General features: G+C 37.8%; 1 protein-coding gene across 1 annotated transcript in view; it reads right to left on the bottom strand.

Annotated features, from left to right (window-relative positions):
* ADAMTS6 (ADAM metallopeptidase with thrombospondin type 1 motif 6) overlaps positions 1 to 13,704 on the bottom strand; it is a gene marked incomplete at both ends in the record, with an annotated part of 144,844 nt that overhangs the window by 92,442 nt on the left and 38,698 nt on the right. Inside the window, 2 exons of the mRNA XM_079548422.1 lie at positions 812 to 917; positions 4,183 to 4,226. Of these exons, the coding sequence (XP_079404548.1) occupies positions 812 to 917; positions 4,183 to 4,226 (150 nt within the window). The remainder of the gene's footprint in view (positions 1 to 811; positions 918 to 4,182; positions 4,227 to 13,704) is intronic.

Raw genomic sequence — 13,704 nt, 5'->3', positions numbered from 1 at the left:
TTATCAGCAGATTGATCGCTTCCATTTCAATATGCATTTAAACTTACAGCAGTTGTATCAAGTAATGATCGGAAAAACATGGGACCTATAAACTCAGCATTAGTCAACCCATGTAAAGAAAAAGGAAACCTCTTTATAAAAGAAAGTGCCTGGACTTTTTAGAGTCATCACAATGTACTAGAAATGCTTGCTTTTGAAGGAAGACCTGAAGTACTTCACAACCAATTACATAATTTAAAATTCATATACTTAATCATACTCATAACATCATGCTCTTCGAAGTGATACACTAGCACTTAAAATTCACAAGTGATGCTATCGCTTTTTTATATATCTCATGCTTGAATGAAAGAAAACTAATAGTGTATGAATACTGACAAGAGAAGCAATGTTTTATTCAAAACAGTTTGAATTGTATTTAAGACAAAATAATGAAAAGCAAAAAAGAACCTTACAACCACTTTTGTTTCATAAAGAAATGTAGACAAGTAAGAGATGGGGCAAAGAAATTTTTTTCAAAACTTAATATTAAAAATATGAAACAGTAGGAGGGTTGTGAGCCAAATCTCAAAAGCACAGATTAAACTGGAATCTGAAATCAAAGGGTAAACAATAAGTTTTCAGTTCTAAAGTTAAAGCTCTTGATAAAATATAATTAATAAAAGGTAGAGCTACTTATGAATACTTTATACAGAAACATGGAGCACCAGAATAGGGATGGTACAGCCATGCAGAAAAAATGATATCTATGATTAAACTAGTAGTAAAAATGTGATACATTAAAACATATTCTTTTTGTAAACTCACTCACTTGTGACCAATCTCATGTGCAATGGTAAAAGCTGAACCTAGGCCAATGTCTTCATTAATGCTGCAGCTCCTTTCAGGCTCACACATTCCAGCCACAGAGGCCAAGCCTGAATAAACAGAAGGAGACACAAAGGGTCATGCCAAGGTGTTTCAGTCTTAAAAGCCCTAGTTATAAATGCCTGGATTCTTTTTAATAATCTCTATGCACAGAAGGAGCAGTTGGCAAAAGGTTAACTTTCTAGTCATTTGCAAAATCACTGGGGGGAATTTCACTTTGCCGGCTAGACATTAATATTTTTTGAACTGCAGTCAGTGCTGGAAAATGTCTAGACTAGGGGTTAGATTTATAAATTTTACTTCTGGTAACTTGGGACCACCTAGTAACTTGAGCCAGAAAAGGGAATTCAAAAAAGCATTTCTATTTTAACATTCTTGAGGCTGAAGAAAGCAAAATGTATCCACATTATTTTTCTAAAGAAATCTGTTTAAGTTTAGTGGGTTCATAAAAACATACAAGCAACTTTTTTAGCTACAAGAAGCACCATATGGTACTTAAAAAAATTATAAAAACAAAACTGCATGCATCAATGAAGAGAAGGGGGAGACATGTTAATAAGTTCATTTAAACAAGGAAGTCTTTTCCATTTATCTTCTGTTATCTTCTGGAACTAAAACCTTTCTATATGACAAGTGCTTCTGAAAACTTTCTTTAAAGAAAGCAAGGCACAGGCATTTTCAGAATATTGTTCTGCACTATTTTTCACATTCTTCAGAAATAGAGTATCACACAACATTTTGCAGACAAAATATGCTACCCACTAGAGAAATCTCTAAGCATCACATTATTTGATGTATCCCTTTCTAAGGTTATCTGAAAAAAAGCAGTAATCCCTTCTTTGGATGAAATTACCTGCAAAATTAACTACACTGTGACAGAATATTAACTGGGAACAGTGTGACTTTGCTATGCAAAAAGAAAAATAACATACTCTTTATGAACAAGTATGCACTTCAAATTATTCTGTTTGGACTACCAGCAAGCTAGCAATAAGACCGCAAATGTTTCCTAGCTGAGTCCGCGTGAGCAAGTAACCTGGAGCTACAGGAGCTGGTCGGTACAATATAGCACTGACATTCAGTGCTATTCCTCTATGCATCTCTATGCATGTGCGTTTGTCATTCTATTTTGGACTAGTTTTACCTCCGTAAGTCAAACATAAACATCACACGTGGTTCAAAACTTCCAACAGGAAAAAAATGTAAGAGGCTATCATTAGGATTTAGACCCTAGTGTCTCCCTTAGGTGTACATAGGAATATCTGGGAAGTACATGTTCTGACTTGCTTTTCTCTGCAATAAATCAAGTCAGCACACAACAGAACTACTCTGATAACCAAACTAACATGGGCAAAACGCAATAATGTCAGCTTGTTGAACTTCAATCAAAACAGACTGCTCTAAATCAAATCACTGAAGGAGACATTATCACTGAGACCAGGATGAAGAAACAGAAGAAAAAACTCTGGCCACTGACAGGCGTGTACACTGCTTGCTTTATGCAACCTGTAGAAAATAGAGTAATTACAGTTCACATGCCTAACATGCTATTCTAACAACGCAACAAATTCTGAATATAACATGGTAATACTTTTGTAACAACAACCATGTTCTGCTGCAAAGTGCACCATATTGGGGTGGTGAAGTCATCTCTATGTTCAAATTTTTTCACTGAATGCTTGCTTAGTGACTTATAGGACCATACTAATAACATACAATTATGTACTGCACCTGCAGAAAGTAACAGAGATCAACTAAAGAACACACAGTCTATAGCTCAGATCAAAGGAGAAGAGGCCTTCCCTGCTGAAATACAGCTGCTGCAGAAAAATCTGAGGCCTATCTCAGTGCAGCTCTATGTAAGATTCCTTGTTCTAGGAAACTACAACAGAAAAGAGGTGTCTTTTCTCCTGTAAAGCCTTCATTTCTGTTTCTTCCTGGAACACCAGTGATCCACATTTGTTCTAACCTTTTGAGACCTGAGACTTTTGTTCACAGACAGCTTAAATTTATGCTTTAGTTACCGGAGGTCAGTGGGACTTAAGCATATCAAATGCCTTGCAAAAGAGGGCCATGGAGCTTTATTTCTTCTCCAGTACAGTGCTTACAATGGAAGTACACCGTCACAGTTTTAGAGCCAAGGGTCTCGTAACAGTACTTTGATACCATACATGATTTGATTTTTGGAGCAGAATTTGCTTTTGCATCTGATAAAGAGACGACTAGTACACTAAAGGCCTGTATTAAAAATATCACATATAAATATCAAGCAGTTTGTGAGTGAATGTTCTCCCTTTCAAATTGCTAAGACAACTTCGCAACATCAGTGTAGACAGTCTCTTCAGTTTTGTCTCTTCCACGGAGGTATCAAAGGAAACCAATTACACTTAGAAATTAATAATTACATTTTGCCTTTTACTCAAACATGCTGTTAAGATACTCTGTATTTCCAATTGGCGAAAAAATTCTGATACATATCTCCTCATGTAAACTAATTTCCTTTGCCACAAGTGTATTACAGGGAAAGACAAAGCAAATACAGTTATGAGCTCACAGTATTAATAATTTGAACTAGTAAAATTAGAATTGTATCTTGAATTACTTCTGAGTAAATCTGAAAAATGCATAAACATTACAATAGTCTTTGAATAACGTATCTTTAATTCCTTAAAGCACTACTACAGGCAATAACTACATTGCAGTAAACAACTTCTGGTGACAAATTTAGGAAAGAAGAGAACAACCCTGCTGAACAAACCTAGGATTGCTATATGTGTTTCTCCATTGTCAAAGCACTGTTTTAAGGAGTGTCGCTATTACTGTAATTTATATTTCACTGTTATTTTTTCCAAGTTCATGGAAGGAAAAGTCTGAAGCTGTACTCTTCAAGAATAAGCAGAGCAATAGTGTAACTCTTAAAGCTCTTTTCTTTCCTAGCTTGATTTTTTAAAATGTTCTTGAGGTCTTCTACTTGTATTTTGTACTACCTCACAGAGAGAGATTAAATAAAAATAAACGACAAGTTCTCTTCTCTAATTACTGCTTGATAAATTTGAGTAATCATCTAGGTTTTAGCAGCATTAAAGCTGCCAGAGATGAGACATCCATCAGCAGCTCATTTAACTTAAACTTCCAGTGATCTATCAAAGCATATACCCATCCAGGTTACCTCCTATTATTCACATTTATAAAACCATAAAACGGTATTTTGAAAACATAAACTTTAAAAACCCAAGCAGTCAATAAATCAACATTTGAGTATAAAGCAAAGAAACAAATTCAAATACAAACTGAAATTTCTATTTATGATCTTACCCAGAGTTCCACATGGTTTGTTCTTATAAGTGCAGATATCATATCTGTTAAAGAGAAAAAAGTAGATAAAATACGTCAGAGAATTAGATTTGTAAGTTATTTTGTATATTTATCACATATCTGTATCATAGATCAAGTTGTCAGAAAGCAATCAGCTTAATTATGTGCAGCCAGCTGGTGTCGGCATTTTCTACACTCTGGTGTAAACCACAAGCTGCAGTACACTCGCAGCCGCTGGCTACAAGCCAGTGGGACACCTGCCAGCAAGAAAAAAATGGTTAAAGTGAATCTCCGTAATCACCAGCTCCATAAAGCAGTCTACCACAGCGCTATGAAGTTACAGAAGCATGTCTCTAGACTGCTACTGCTTCAAAACACTTGACTTTTACTTTTTGAACATACTGGAATTCCCTACAGTCTTGCACTTCAAAACAAGTAGTATTAATTGCAAGTTCTAGTATTTAGATTTTGATTCTAACTGAAGACAGTAACTTTCGATCGTAACACCAAACATTAGAAGAAATCTTAAGAACTGCCACTGTAATTCTCATCTCTTTTTTTTTTTTACAGTGATTATATGTGTCCTAAGAGCACGCTACAATGAACTAAAATGAAAAACACACTTCTGCCAAAAACTAAATAATATATTTGAAGGAAAATTTCCTTTATTTTAGTTATGATCCGTCAAATACAGAAACTAAAGCTTTTGTGCAGTTAACATGCAAATACCTCCAGTGACTTAGCTAATCATAATAAATGTGTCCTGCAACAGTCATAAGTCATGAATGATAACTTCATATTTTGAGTACGCAAATCCATGATATGGCTAGTGATGTGAGAACACTCTTATTATGTCTTTGAATTTCTAGGATTTATTCTCATTTCCTTGCAATGTCTTCCAGAAAAACTCCCATTATTTTGGATGGCAAGAGCAAACAAAGACAATAACATCTTTGTGCTTTCATTTTTAACCTAAATATATACTACTTCCAGACCACCAGGTCATTTCTGTCAAAAGTAACATAAGTGCTGTTTTCAAAAAGTTTATAACATAGAAGCCAGATCATGAGATAAATACCTTTCAGAGTTAACAGAGTTAATGTCTGTCTGTAAGCCAAATCCATGGACAAAATAACAAAGCTTAAAATTTGGAACAAATCCAGTAAATTCTCTGTGCATGTAGACTGCTGTGACCATATGGAGTCCCTGGGATTTTTAAAGGTACTAAACATGGATCAGTTTGCTAGATGAAGCCTTAATTTTGAACTCAGATTTCCATATGCACTGATCTCACCAAAGTGGCTCAAACTGTCATCTTAAATGCAACATAAGGCCCTCACTGATGTTCCATTTGCTGTTTCTGGAAAGGGCCCTACTCAAATCAGCGTTGTTATACAAAATGTGTCAGAATATAATTAGGTTTTGTATGTTACAAAGCTGAAGCATGACGAAGAAAGACTTTATTGAACATTTTCTGCCTTCAATATCTATACAGAAACAAACTTAGAACTAAATCATTTAGGATAGAGTCTGAACCTAGTGCTTTTGAAGTTCATGCAAAATGATTCCTCAAAGCAAACAAGGATCAGAATTCTTTAATGAGAAAATCCAAATTTGCCTGAATTCTCTTAAAAGGGAGCTTAGAATATTCAACACCAGAAAGTCTATGCAATTCACAGCAATTACTGTTCTTCTCATGTTTTTTAATAGTGAATAATAATAGGAAAAAAAATTAATTAATGCCATACATCCTTCGATAAAAAGAATATTTAAGAAGATGGCCAGTTCCACTACTCAAATAAAAAGCTGTTACTGACTTTAATGGAGCTGAAAATTTACCCTTATGGTCTCCATCTGCTTACTCTCACATGGGTATAAAGAAGGTATTTGCTCACATTCAATTACATTTCAAAATATGTTGCTGATAGGAGAATAAGACATGAATTGAGCCCTTTGTTTCTCTTATACTTTTGAAAAACAAAGACCAAATCCTTCTGATTGATTGTGGCGGCTAGTGAATATTCTGCTTTATTTTTTTTTATAAGAAAGCTTGATGATAATGAAACTTAGATTAGGATAATTAAATAAAATTAACAAAGATATTTTATTTTCCAGTCAATTAGATATTTTTGCAAGATCAATCCCAGAGAGTAACAGTATTCTAATGGTTTGAATAGATATTCAAATAACCAAATAATCAAAATTAATACACAATAATAATTTAGGCTTCTTCTATGCAGCACTCATACGTTCTCTTCTTTATTCTCAAAAGAAGAAAAAATCTAAGTTTTCAGAGTCCACCTGCACCATTCTCTTCAAGTTCTGTGGTTGTTTTTTTTTCTTTTTTCCCTTTCATTAGCTTCTGCTTGCAATTTTTTCTAAAGCTGGCATCATTTTCATGTACTGAAATGTTCAATTCCACCATCTGCTAATCTACATGATTCAATAAAATCACACTAATTTGTCTTTCTGGGTTTTGACACCACTTCCACCACATTAATTTGAATTATCAAGGAATCCATTTAACAATGAAGATCAAACAGATACATATATTTTTTATTTTCACAGAATTTGAAGGCAAAAGAGCCATCAACTTAGCTGCCTCTTGTCCATACTGCTTGTTTTCAAATCTTAACTGAAGAAAACAGTACAAAGAGAGGGGCTTTTTTCCACCAGTAGCTCTTGATCAGTAAGATGCACAGTCATTACATACACTGTGGGAGCTGTATCACTCATCACATGGCTCTAGAAAGCTTCCCTCTAGAAGAAAAACTCTTGCTCCTTCTTTGTATCCATGCAAGATGTGGGGAGAGAGCAAGTCTACAAATACCTAAAACAATTTATTTCACTAAAGAATAGTACCTGAAAGAGATTCAGGGTAAAACAAACATAAATGAGGACTATACAGATCAAAACCCAAATAGTATTATGGTAAACTTTCAATTTTGAAGAAAGATCACAGAATCACAGAATGGTTTGGTTTGGAAAAGATCTTAAAGGTCATCTAGTTCCAGACCTCTGCTGGAAGGAGCACTTCAAAGAATCAAAGAAATCAAAGAATCAAAGAATTGTAGAATGGCCTGGGTTGAAAAAGACCACAATGATCATCTAGTTTCAACCGCCCTGCTATGTGCAGGGTGGCCAACCAGCAGAGCAGGCTGCCCAGAGCCACATCCAGCCTGGCCTTGAATGCCTCCAGGGATGGGGCATGCACAACCTTCTTGGGCAACCTGTTCCAGCGTGTCACCCTCTGGGTGAAAAACTTCCTCCAAATATCTAACCTAAACCTCCCCTGTCTTAGTTCAAAACTATTCTCCTTTGTCCTGTCAGTGTTCACCCTCATAAACAGTCATGCCCTCTTCCTTCCAATACATGAAGTTATTTGAAACCCCATTCAACCTGATCTTGAAGACTTCCAACAATGGAGCACCCACAGCTTCCCTGGACAATCATTTCAGTGTCTCATCACACCCTCAAAATGAAGAATTTCTTCCTATGTCTAATCTAAATCTACCCTCTTTCAATGTAAAACCGTTACACCTTCTCCTGTCAATATACATCCTTGCAAAAAGTCTTCATCTTTAGGTCCCCTGCATGAAATAAAAGGCTATTAAAAATAGTGTCTACTCAGAGCCTCCTCTTCCCCAGGCTGACCAACTCCAACTCCCCTTGCCTGCCTTCACAGTAATGGTGAAGCTCTAACACCATGAACCTCCTCTGGACCTTCTCAAACAGCTCCACCTTCTTCTTGTGCTGGGGGCCCCAGAAATGAACACAGTACTGCAGATTCAACCCATGGCAACTAAACTCAAGAATTTCCAGGTAAAATTCAGAAGGTGACCACACAATTATTAACATGCAAAATGCATCTACTCCATTCTGGAGAAGAAAGCTTATTAGGTGCCAGCAGTTCTAAGCCCAACTGTCAGTGACATCTAATTTTCATTTATGAGTACAGAATAAACTCTTAAGAAGCCTCAGTTATCTACAAAGCTCACCTGCAGAAAAAACCTCTCTTCTGCATATCTTATGAGTATTACAATCCTGACTGCTTGAGCAGGTCACTTAAATCAAATATGTAAGAAGGATGGGCTCTTTGTAAACATAAGTACTGCTCCATCTTCTCAGATAAATCATGTACAGCTACTGTCAATCCAAGATGTGCTAGGTAACAAAGAATAGAACGACAAATTGCTGTGGAAAAAAACTACTAAGACAGATGAAATATAAATGAAAAAAGGATGCAGAAATTCAGGCTGGATTAAACAAACCGGACATAAGACTCTCTTTCAAGGCAGTTGGACATGTACTTTATATATGCAGTACTACAAGATCTGCCAAGTACAAAGCTTGAAAATAAAAGACTAGCAGAAAACAAAATAAAGCCTAAGAACTGGTAGGAGGAGAGGGGGAGTTGCCCTCTATGTTAAGTGGATAGATTGCGAAGAGCTGTTTCTGAGTAACAGCTGTGACCAAGTTGAGAGCTTTTGGATTAAAATCAAGGATCGGTCCAGCAAAGGACATCTAGTGGTTGGGGCCTGCTACAGGCCACCTGATCAGGGGAGCCTGTTGCCAAGGCCCTCTTGCTTCAACTGCAGGAAGTCTCACACTCGCAGGCTCTTGTCCTGATGGGGATTTCAATCACCCGGATATCTGCTGGGACAGAGGCATGGTGGGTGGCAGACAATCCAGGAGATTCCTGGAATCTGTTGAGGATAACTTCCTGATTCAGGTATTTGACAGATTAAAGCTGGGTGAAGCCTTACTGGATCTGGTGCTCACCAAAGCACCAGGAAGGAAAGCTTTAGAAAGACTAAGACTGGAGGCAGCCTGGTTTGCAGTGATCATGTCCTGGTGGAGTTTGTAATCTTAAGGAATGCAGGACTGGCAAAAATCAGAGTCAGGACTTTGAACTTCAGGAGAGCAAACTTCAAGGAACTGCTAGGTCGGATCTTCTGGGAAACTGTCCTTAAGGGCATGGGTACATAACAGAGCTGGCAGCTCTTTAAGGACATCCTTCTGAGAGTGCAAGAGCATCAGAAGAAATTGAGCAAAGGAAGTGGGCAACCAGCATATCTGAACAAGGACCTGCAGCTTACACTGAGGGAAAAGAGGGAAATGTACAGGAAGTGGAAGTAGGGTTGTGTAGCCAGGGAAGAATATGGGCACACTGTCTGCACGTGTAGAGGTAAAATCAGGAAAGCCAAGTTACAGACGGAGCTGAACTTGGCAAGGGAAGTGAAAAATAACAAGAAGAGGTTCTTCAGGTACATAGGCAGGAGGAGACAGACCAAGGAGAGTGTGACCAAGGTGAGGATGAAGAACTCGCTTCCTCAGACATGGAAAAAACTGAGGTACTCAATGGGCACTTCACCTCAGTATGCAATGGTGGTCACATTCCTCTCCATGTCTGCCAGGACAGTGTACCTCTAGGTGAGGGTATGGGGAGCTGATTCCACCCCACTGTAACAGTGGACCAAGTCCAAGACCTCCTCACAAAACTGAATGTATATAAGTCCGTGAGGCCGGATAATATCTATCCTAGGGTTCTGAGTGAGATAGCTGATGTGGTTGCCGAGCTGCTCTCCATCATATTTGAAAAATCATGGCTGGCAGGTGAAATCCCCAATGACTGGAAAAAGGGAAACTTTACTCCCACTTTTGAAGAAAGGGAGAAATGATAACCTGGGGAACTACAGACTGGTGAGCCTCACCTCTGTGCCTGGGAAGATCACAAAGCAGATCTACCTAGAAGCTATGTTAAGGCACATACAAGACAAAGAGGTGATTCGAGACAGCCAGCATGGCTTCACCAATGGCAGATTGTGCCTGACCAATCTGGTGGCCTTCTATGATGGAGAGTGATGACATAGGTGGACAGGGAAAGGGCAATGGATCCATCTACATGGACTTCTGCATAGCCTTTGACATGATCCCTCACCACATCTTCCTCTCTAAATTGGAGAAGTATAGATTTGAAAGATGGACTGTTTGGTGGATTAAGAAATGGTTGACTGGTCACAGCCAAAGGGTTGTGATCAACCCTTTGTGTTCTATGTCTGGGTGGAGGTCGGTCACAAGTGCTGTCCTCCAAGGGTCAGTGTTGGGACCAGTGCTCTTAAACATTTTCATCAGTGACACAGACAATGGCATCGAGTGCACCCTCAGCAAGTTTGCAGACAACACCAAGCTGAGCAGTGCAGTCAATATACTGGAAGGAAGGGAAGCCATTCAGAGGGACCTGGACAGCCTGGAGAAGTGGGCCCATAAAGACCTAAAGAGGTTCAACAAGGCCAAGTGCAAGGTGTTGCACTTCAGTCAGGGCAATCCTTGAAATCTCCTTGAGAGCAGCCCTGCAGAGAAGGACTTGGGGGTCCTGCTGGACAAGAAGCTTGGCGGACTTAAGACAGCAGTGTGCTTGCAGCCCGGAAGGCCAACTATGTTCTGGATTGCATTAAAAAGGGGTGGTCAGCAGGGAGAGAGAGGTGACTGTCATCCTATACTCAGCTCCTGTCAGGCCCCTCCTGGAGTACTGCATCCAGTCCTGGGGCCCCCAGCATAGGAAGGATGTGGAGCTCTTGGAGCAGGTCCAGAGGAGGGACACTAAGATAAACAGAGGGCTGGAGAACCTCTCCTGTGAAGAAAGGTTGAGGGAACTGGGCTTGTTTAGCTTGGAAAAGAGAAGGCTCGTTGTGGCCTTCCAGTATTTGTAAGGAGCATAAAAACAGGAGGGGGAATGATTGTTTACATGGGTGAATAGCAATAGGACAAGGGGGAGTGGTTTTAAACTAAGACAGAAGGGGTTTAGGTTAAGTCTTAGGAGGAAGTTTTTCACACAGTGGGTGGTGACGTACTTGAACAGGTTGCCCAAGGAGGTTGTGGATGCCCCATCCCTGTGTTCAGTGCCGCATGCAGCCTGATCTAGTGGTTTTGTGACCCTGCCCGTGGCAGAGGAGTTGAAACTAGATGATCACTGTGGTCCTTTTCAACCCAGACCATTCTATGATTACATGATTCTATGAACCAGTTCAATTCAGAGTTCAAACAGAACCACCTACTACAATTATCAGCTAACTTTTATGGAACATTTCCAAGTGTGTTATTCCAGAAAACAAAGTTTTATTTTTCATCTGTTTTAAACCAAATCCTAATGTTAACACTTTTTATGATAACAGATTTTTTTGTAACAAATTATTCAAGTTTTTAAGGGTCCTTATATGTCCTTGTTCAACGATAAACCTAACGAGTTCATCAGAATTTGATCTTCTTTACTTTTCACTTTTCATGCTGTGCAACTTATTCAAATACAGTCTGACTGTGACTGGATGCATAAGTAAGTGCTAAAACAAGTTAAAAAAAAAAAAAAAAAAAAGTATTTTATGTAAGTTAATTTAATTTCAACACCCAGAGCTATAAACTGAACTGCTGCTGATCAAAATGAAATTTCAGACTTCCAATAAAGAAATGAACAATTTAAACTCCCATTTCTAAATTACAAAAAAATAGAAGTTAAAAAATTCAAACAGTGAGTTGAGTGTCAACATACTCTTTTCCATAAATAGCTATGTTTTTAAAAGTTATTTTTCAAGTACAATTTCACTAATGCTAGTGTGTGGAAGAACAGCTATAAAACCAGTACTGGCATCCGATCAATTTTTTTAATAAACTTTTGATTGTAATTCCTCAATAGTTTACCACTTTTAAGATAATTTGGTCATTCACTAAACTTGAACAGTTTACAAACAGTAATACACATATATAACACAATACTTGCTGATCTCTTTCTAAAACTTTTACTGCAGTATATACTTAGACTTACAGAAAGTGGTACACCACAACAGGATTCTGCCTTAAAATAAAGTACAGATCTTATTTGGCTTCTTCCTCAAAAGCCTCAAACCAAAAAGAGCTATTTAAACCAAGGAAGGGAAAGTGTAATATATATGTTACACATCACTCAACAGAAATATCTTTTTCTATTATTAGTTTTCCATGTGTTGAAAAATGCCACAGACAACAAAGTCTGGCTCTGTTGGATTTTTTACTGATATTAAGTTTGGTGGAAAAATGACATCCTGAGTTACAGAATTTCTGAGCTAGAAAAATCATTATCACTTTAATTTCTAATTTTCTGATTTACAGGAAGAGAAATATGTAAAACAAAAGATAGTCAAAGACATATCAACAGAGAGCTATTTATCTTCAGTAATATCTTACTGCATCAGTATTGTATCAGTAGTTTCAGCCTAGCCTAGCAACCTAAAGATCCATCTCACTTCCTTACATCTTTATACCCTGTTCCAACTTTTGTGCTTATGCATTCAGTATCAGCACCCAAGATAAAGAACTTAAAATACGTCTTCAGTAAACTGAGATCAGCAGTTCAGATACACACAGGTCAATCATAATACAGAAAAATCCCCAGGCCTTCTGGGAGGCTTAGCCCACCCTCTAATAAATCCATCCATCCTTTCCAGTGTATATAAACTCTATCCCACACCAGATTTTTGGTTCTTTTCAACACCATGATTCCTCAACCTTATCACGGAATAAACTCTATGTCAAAGTCAACATTGTTGAATTCTGAAAAGTAATTACAACAGTCAGGCACAAGACTTGCAAGCTAGACACCATGAATCAGAGAGTTATATTATATTGGGGGTCGGTCTCGATAGTATCTAGAGGTCCCTTCCAACCCCTACAATTCTGTGATTCTGTGATTCCATCACACATTTTATTTTCTTCTCCTGGAATAGTTCCTAGTCTATTTTATAATAGTGGACGAGAATAATTAGAGCTACCTACATGAGCGACAGAGATTCACAAATGACAGTCATAATCTTATAACTATTCAGAGATTATTGAAAGACTCAGGATTCGCCCTTCACAAGACTATAGAGAATATTTAACCTACTGTACTCTGTTCCCCAAAACTGAATTCCACAGCTTTAAAACATTCTCGGTACCTTTCCAAAGTTTACATGTGATTACCTAAGACTAGTTTAGAGAACAGAAGTTTCTTGCTATTTAATCCAAGTACACTGTTAACAATATTTGTATCAGTGCATTCAGGAAAAATCTGGTGACAGATGGACAAAAGCTCTGTTCAAAGGACATTTATTGAGAACATCACAAGCAGCTTGTAAGGCAATGTTTCTCAGAGTGTTCTAATACAAAAAAGTCTGGGAAAGATAAGCAAAATTAATTGCATAGGCATGGTTAGTTGCATCCTGCAACACAGCAAAAAATATGCTAAACTGTGTATAGAAAAACAGTAGTCCAGACCTCAGGCAGGAGGGAAACAACAGCTACGCCTACCAGCCACGATTTAGTTTTGTTGTACAGATATAAATAAAATAGTGTAAAAATGTAAAGCCTAGAATTTAGAAATATTACATGGCAGAAGGCAAACAATCAAGAAGAACTAGGGCAATGACAGAGTTAACTTTTCCATAGAGAGAAATACGAGTATCTTAAAATCACAGAATAGAATCAGAATATTTCAAGTTGAAAAGGACACAC

Source organism: Tetrao urogallus, assembly GCF_951394365.1.
Source record: "Tetrao urogallus genome assembly, chromosome: Z".
NCBI lineage: Eukaryota > Metazoa > Chordata > Aves > Galliformes > Phasianidae > Tetrao > Tetrao urogallus.
Note: the sequence above shows the minus strand (reverse complement) of the source record. Positions and strands in the feature narration are given on the sequence as shown.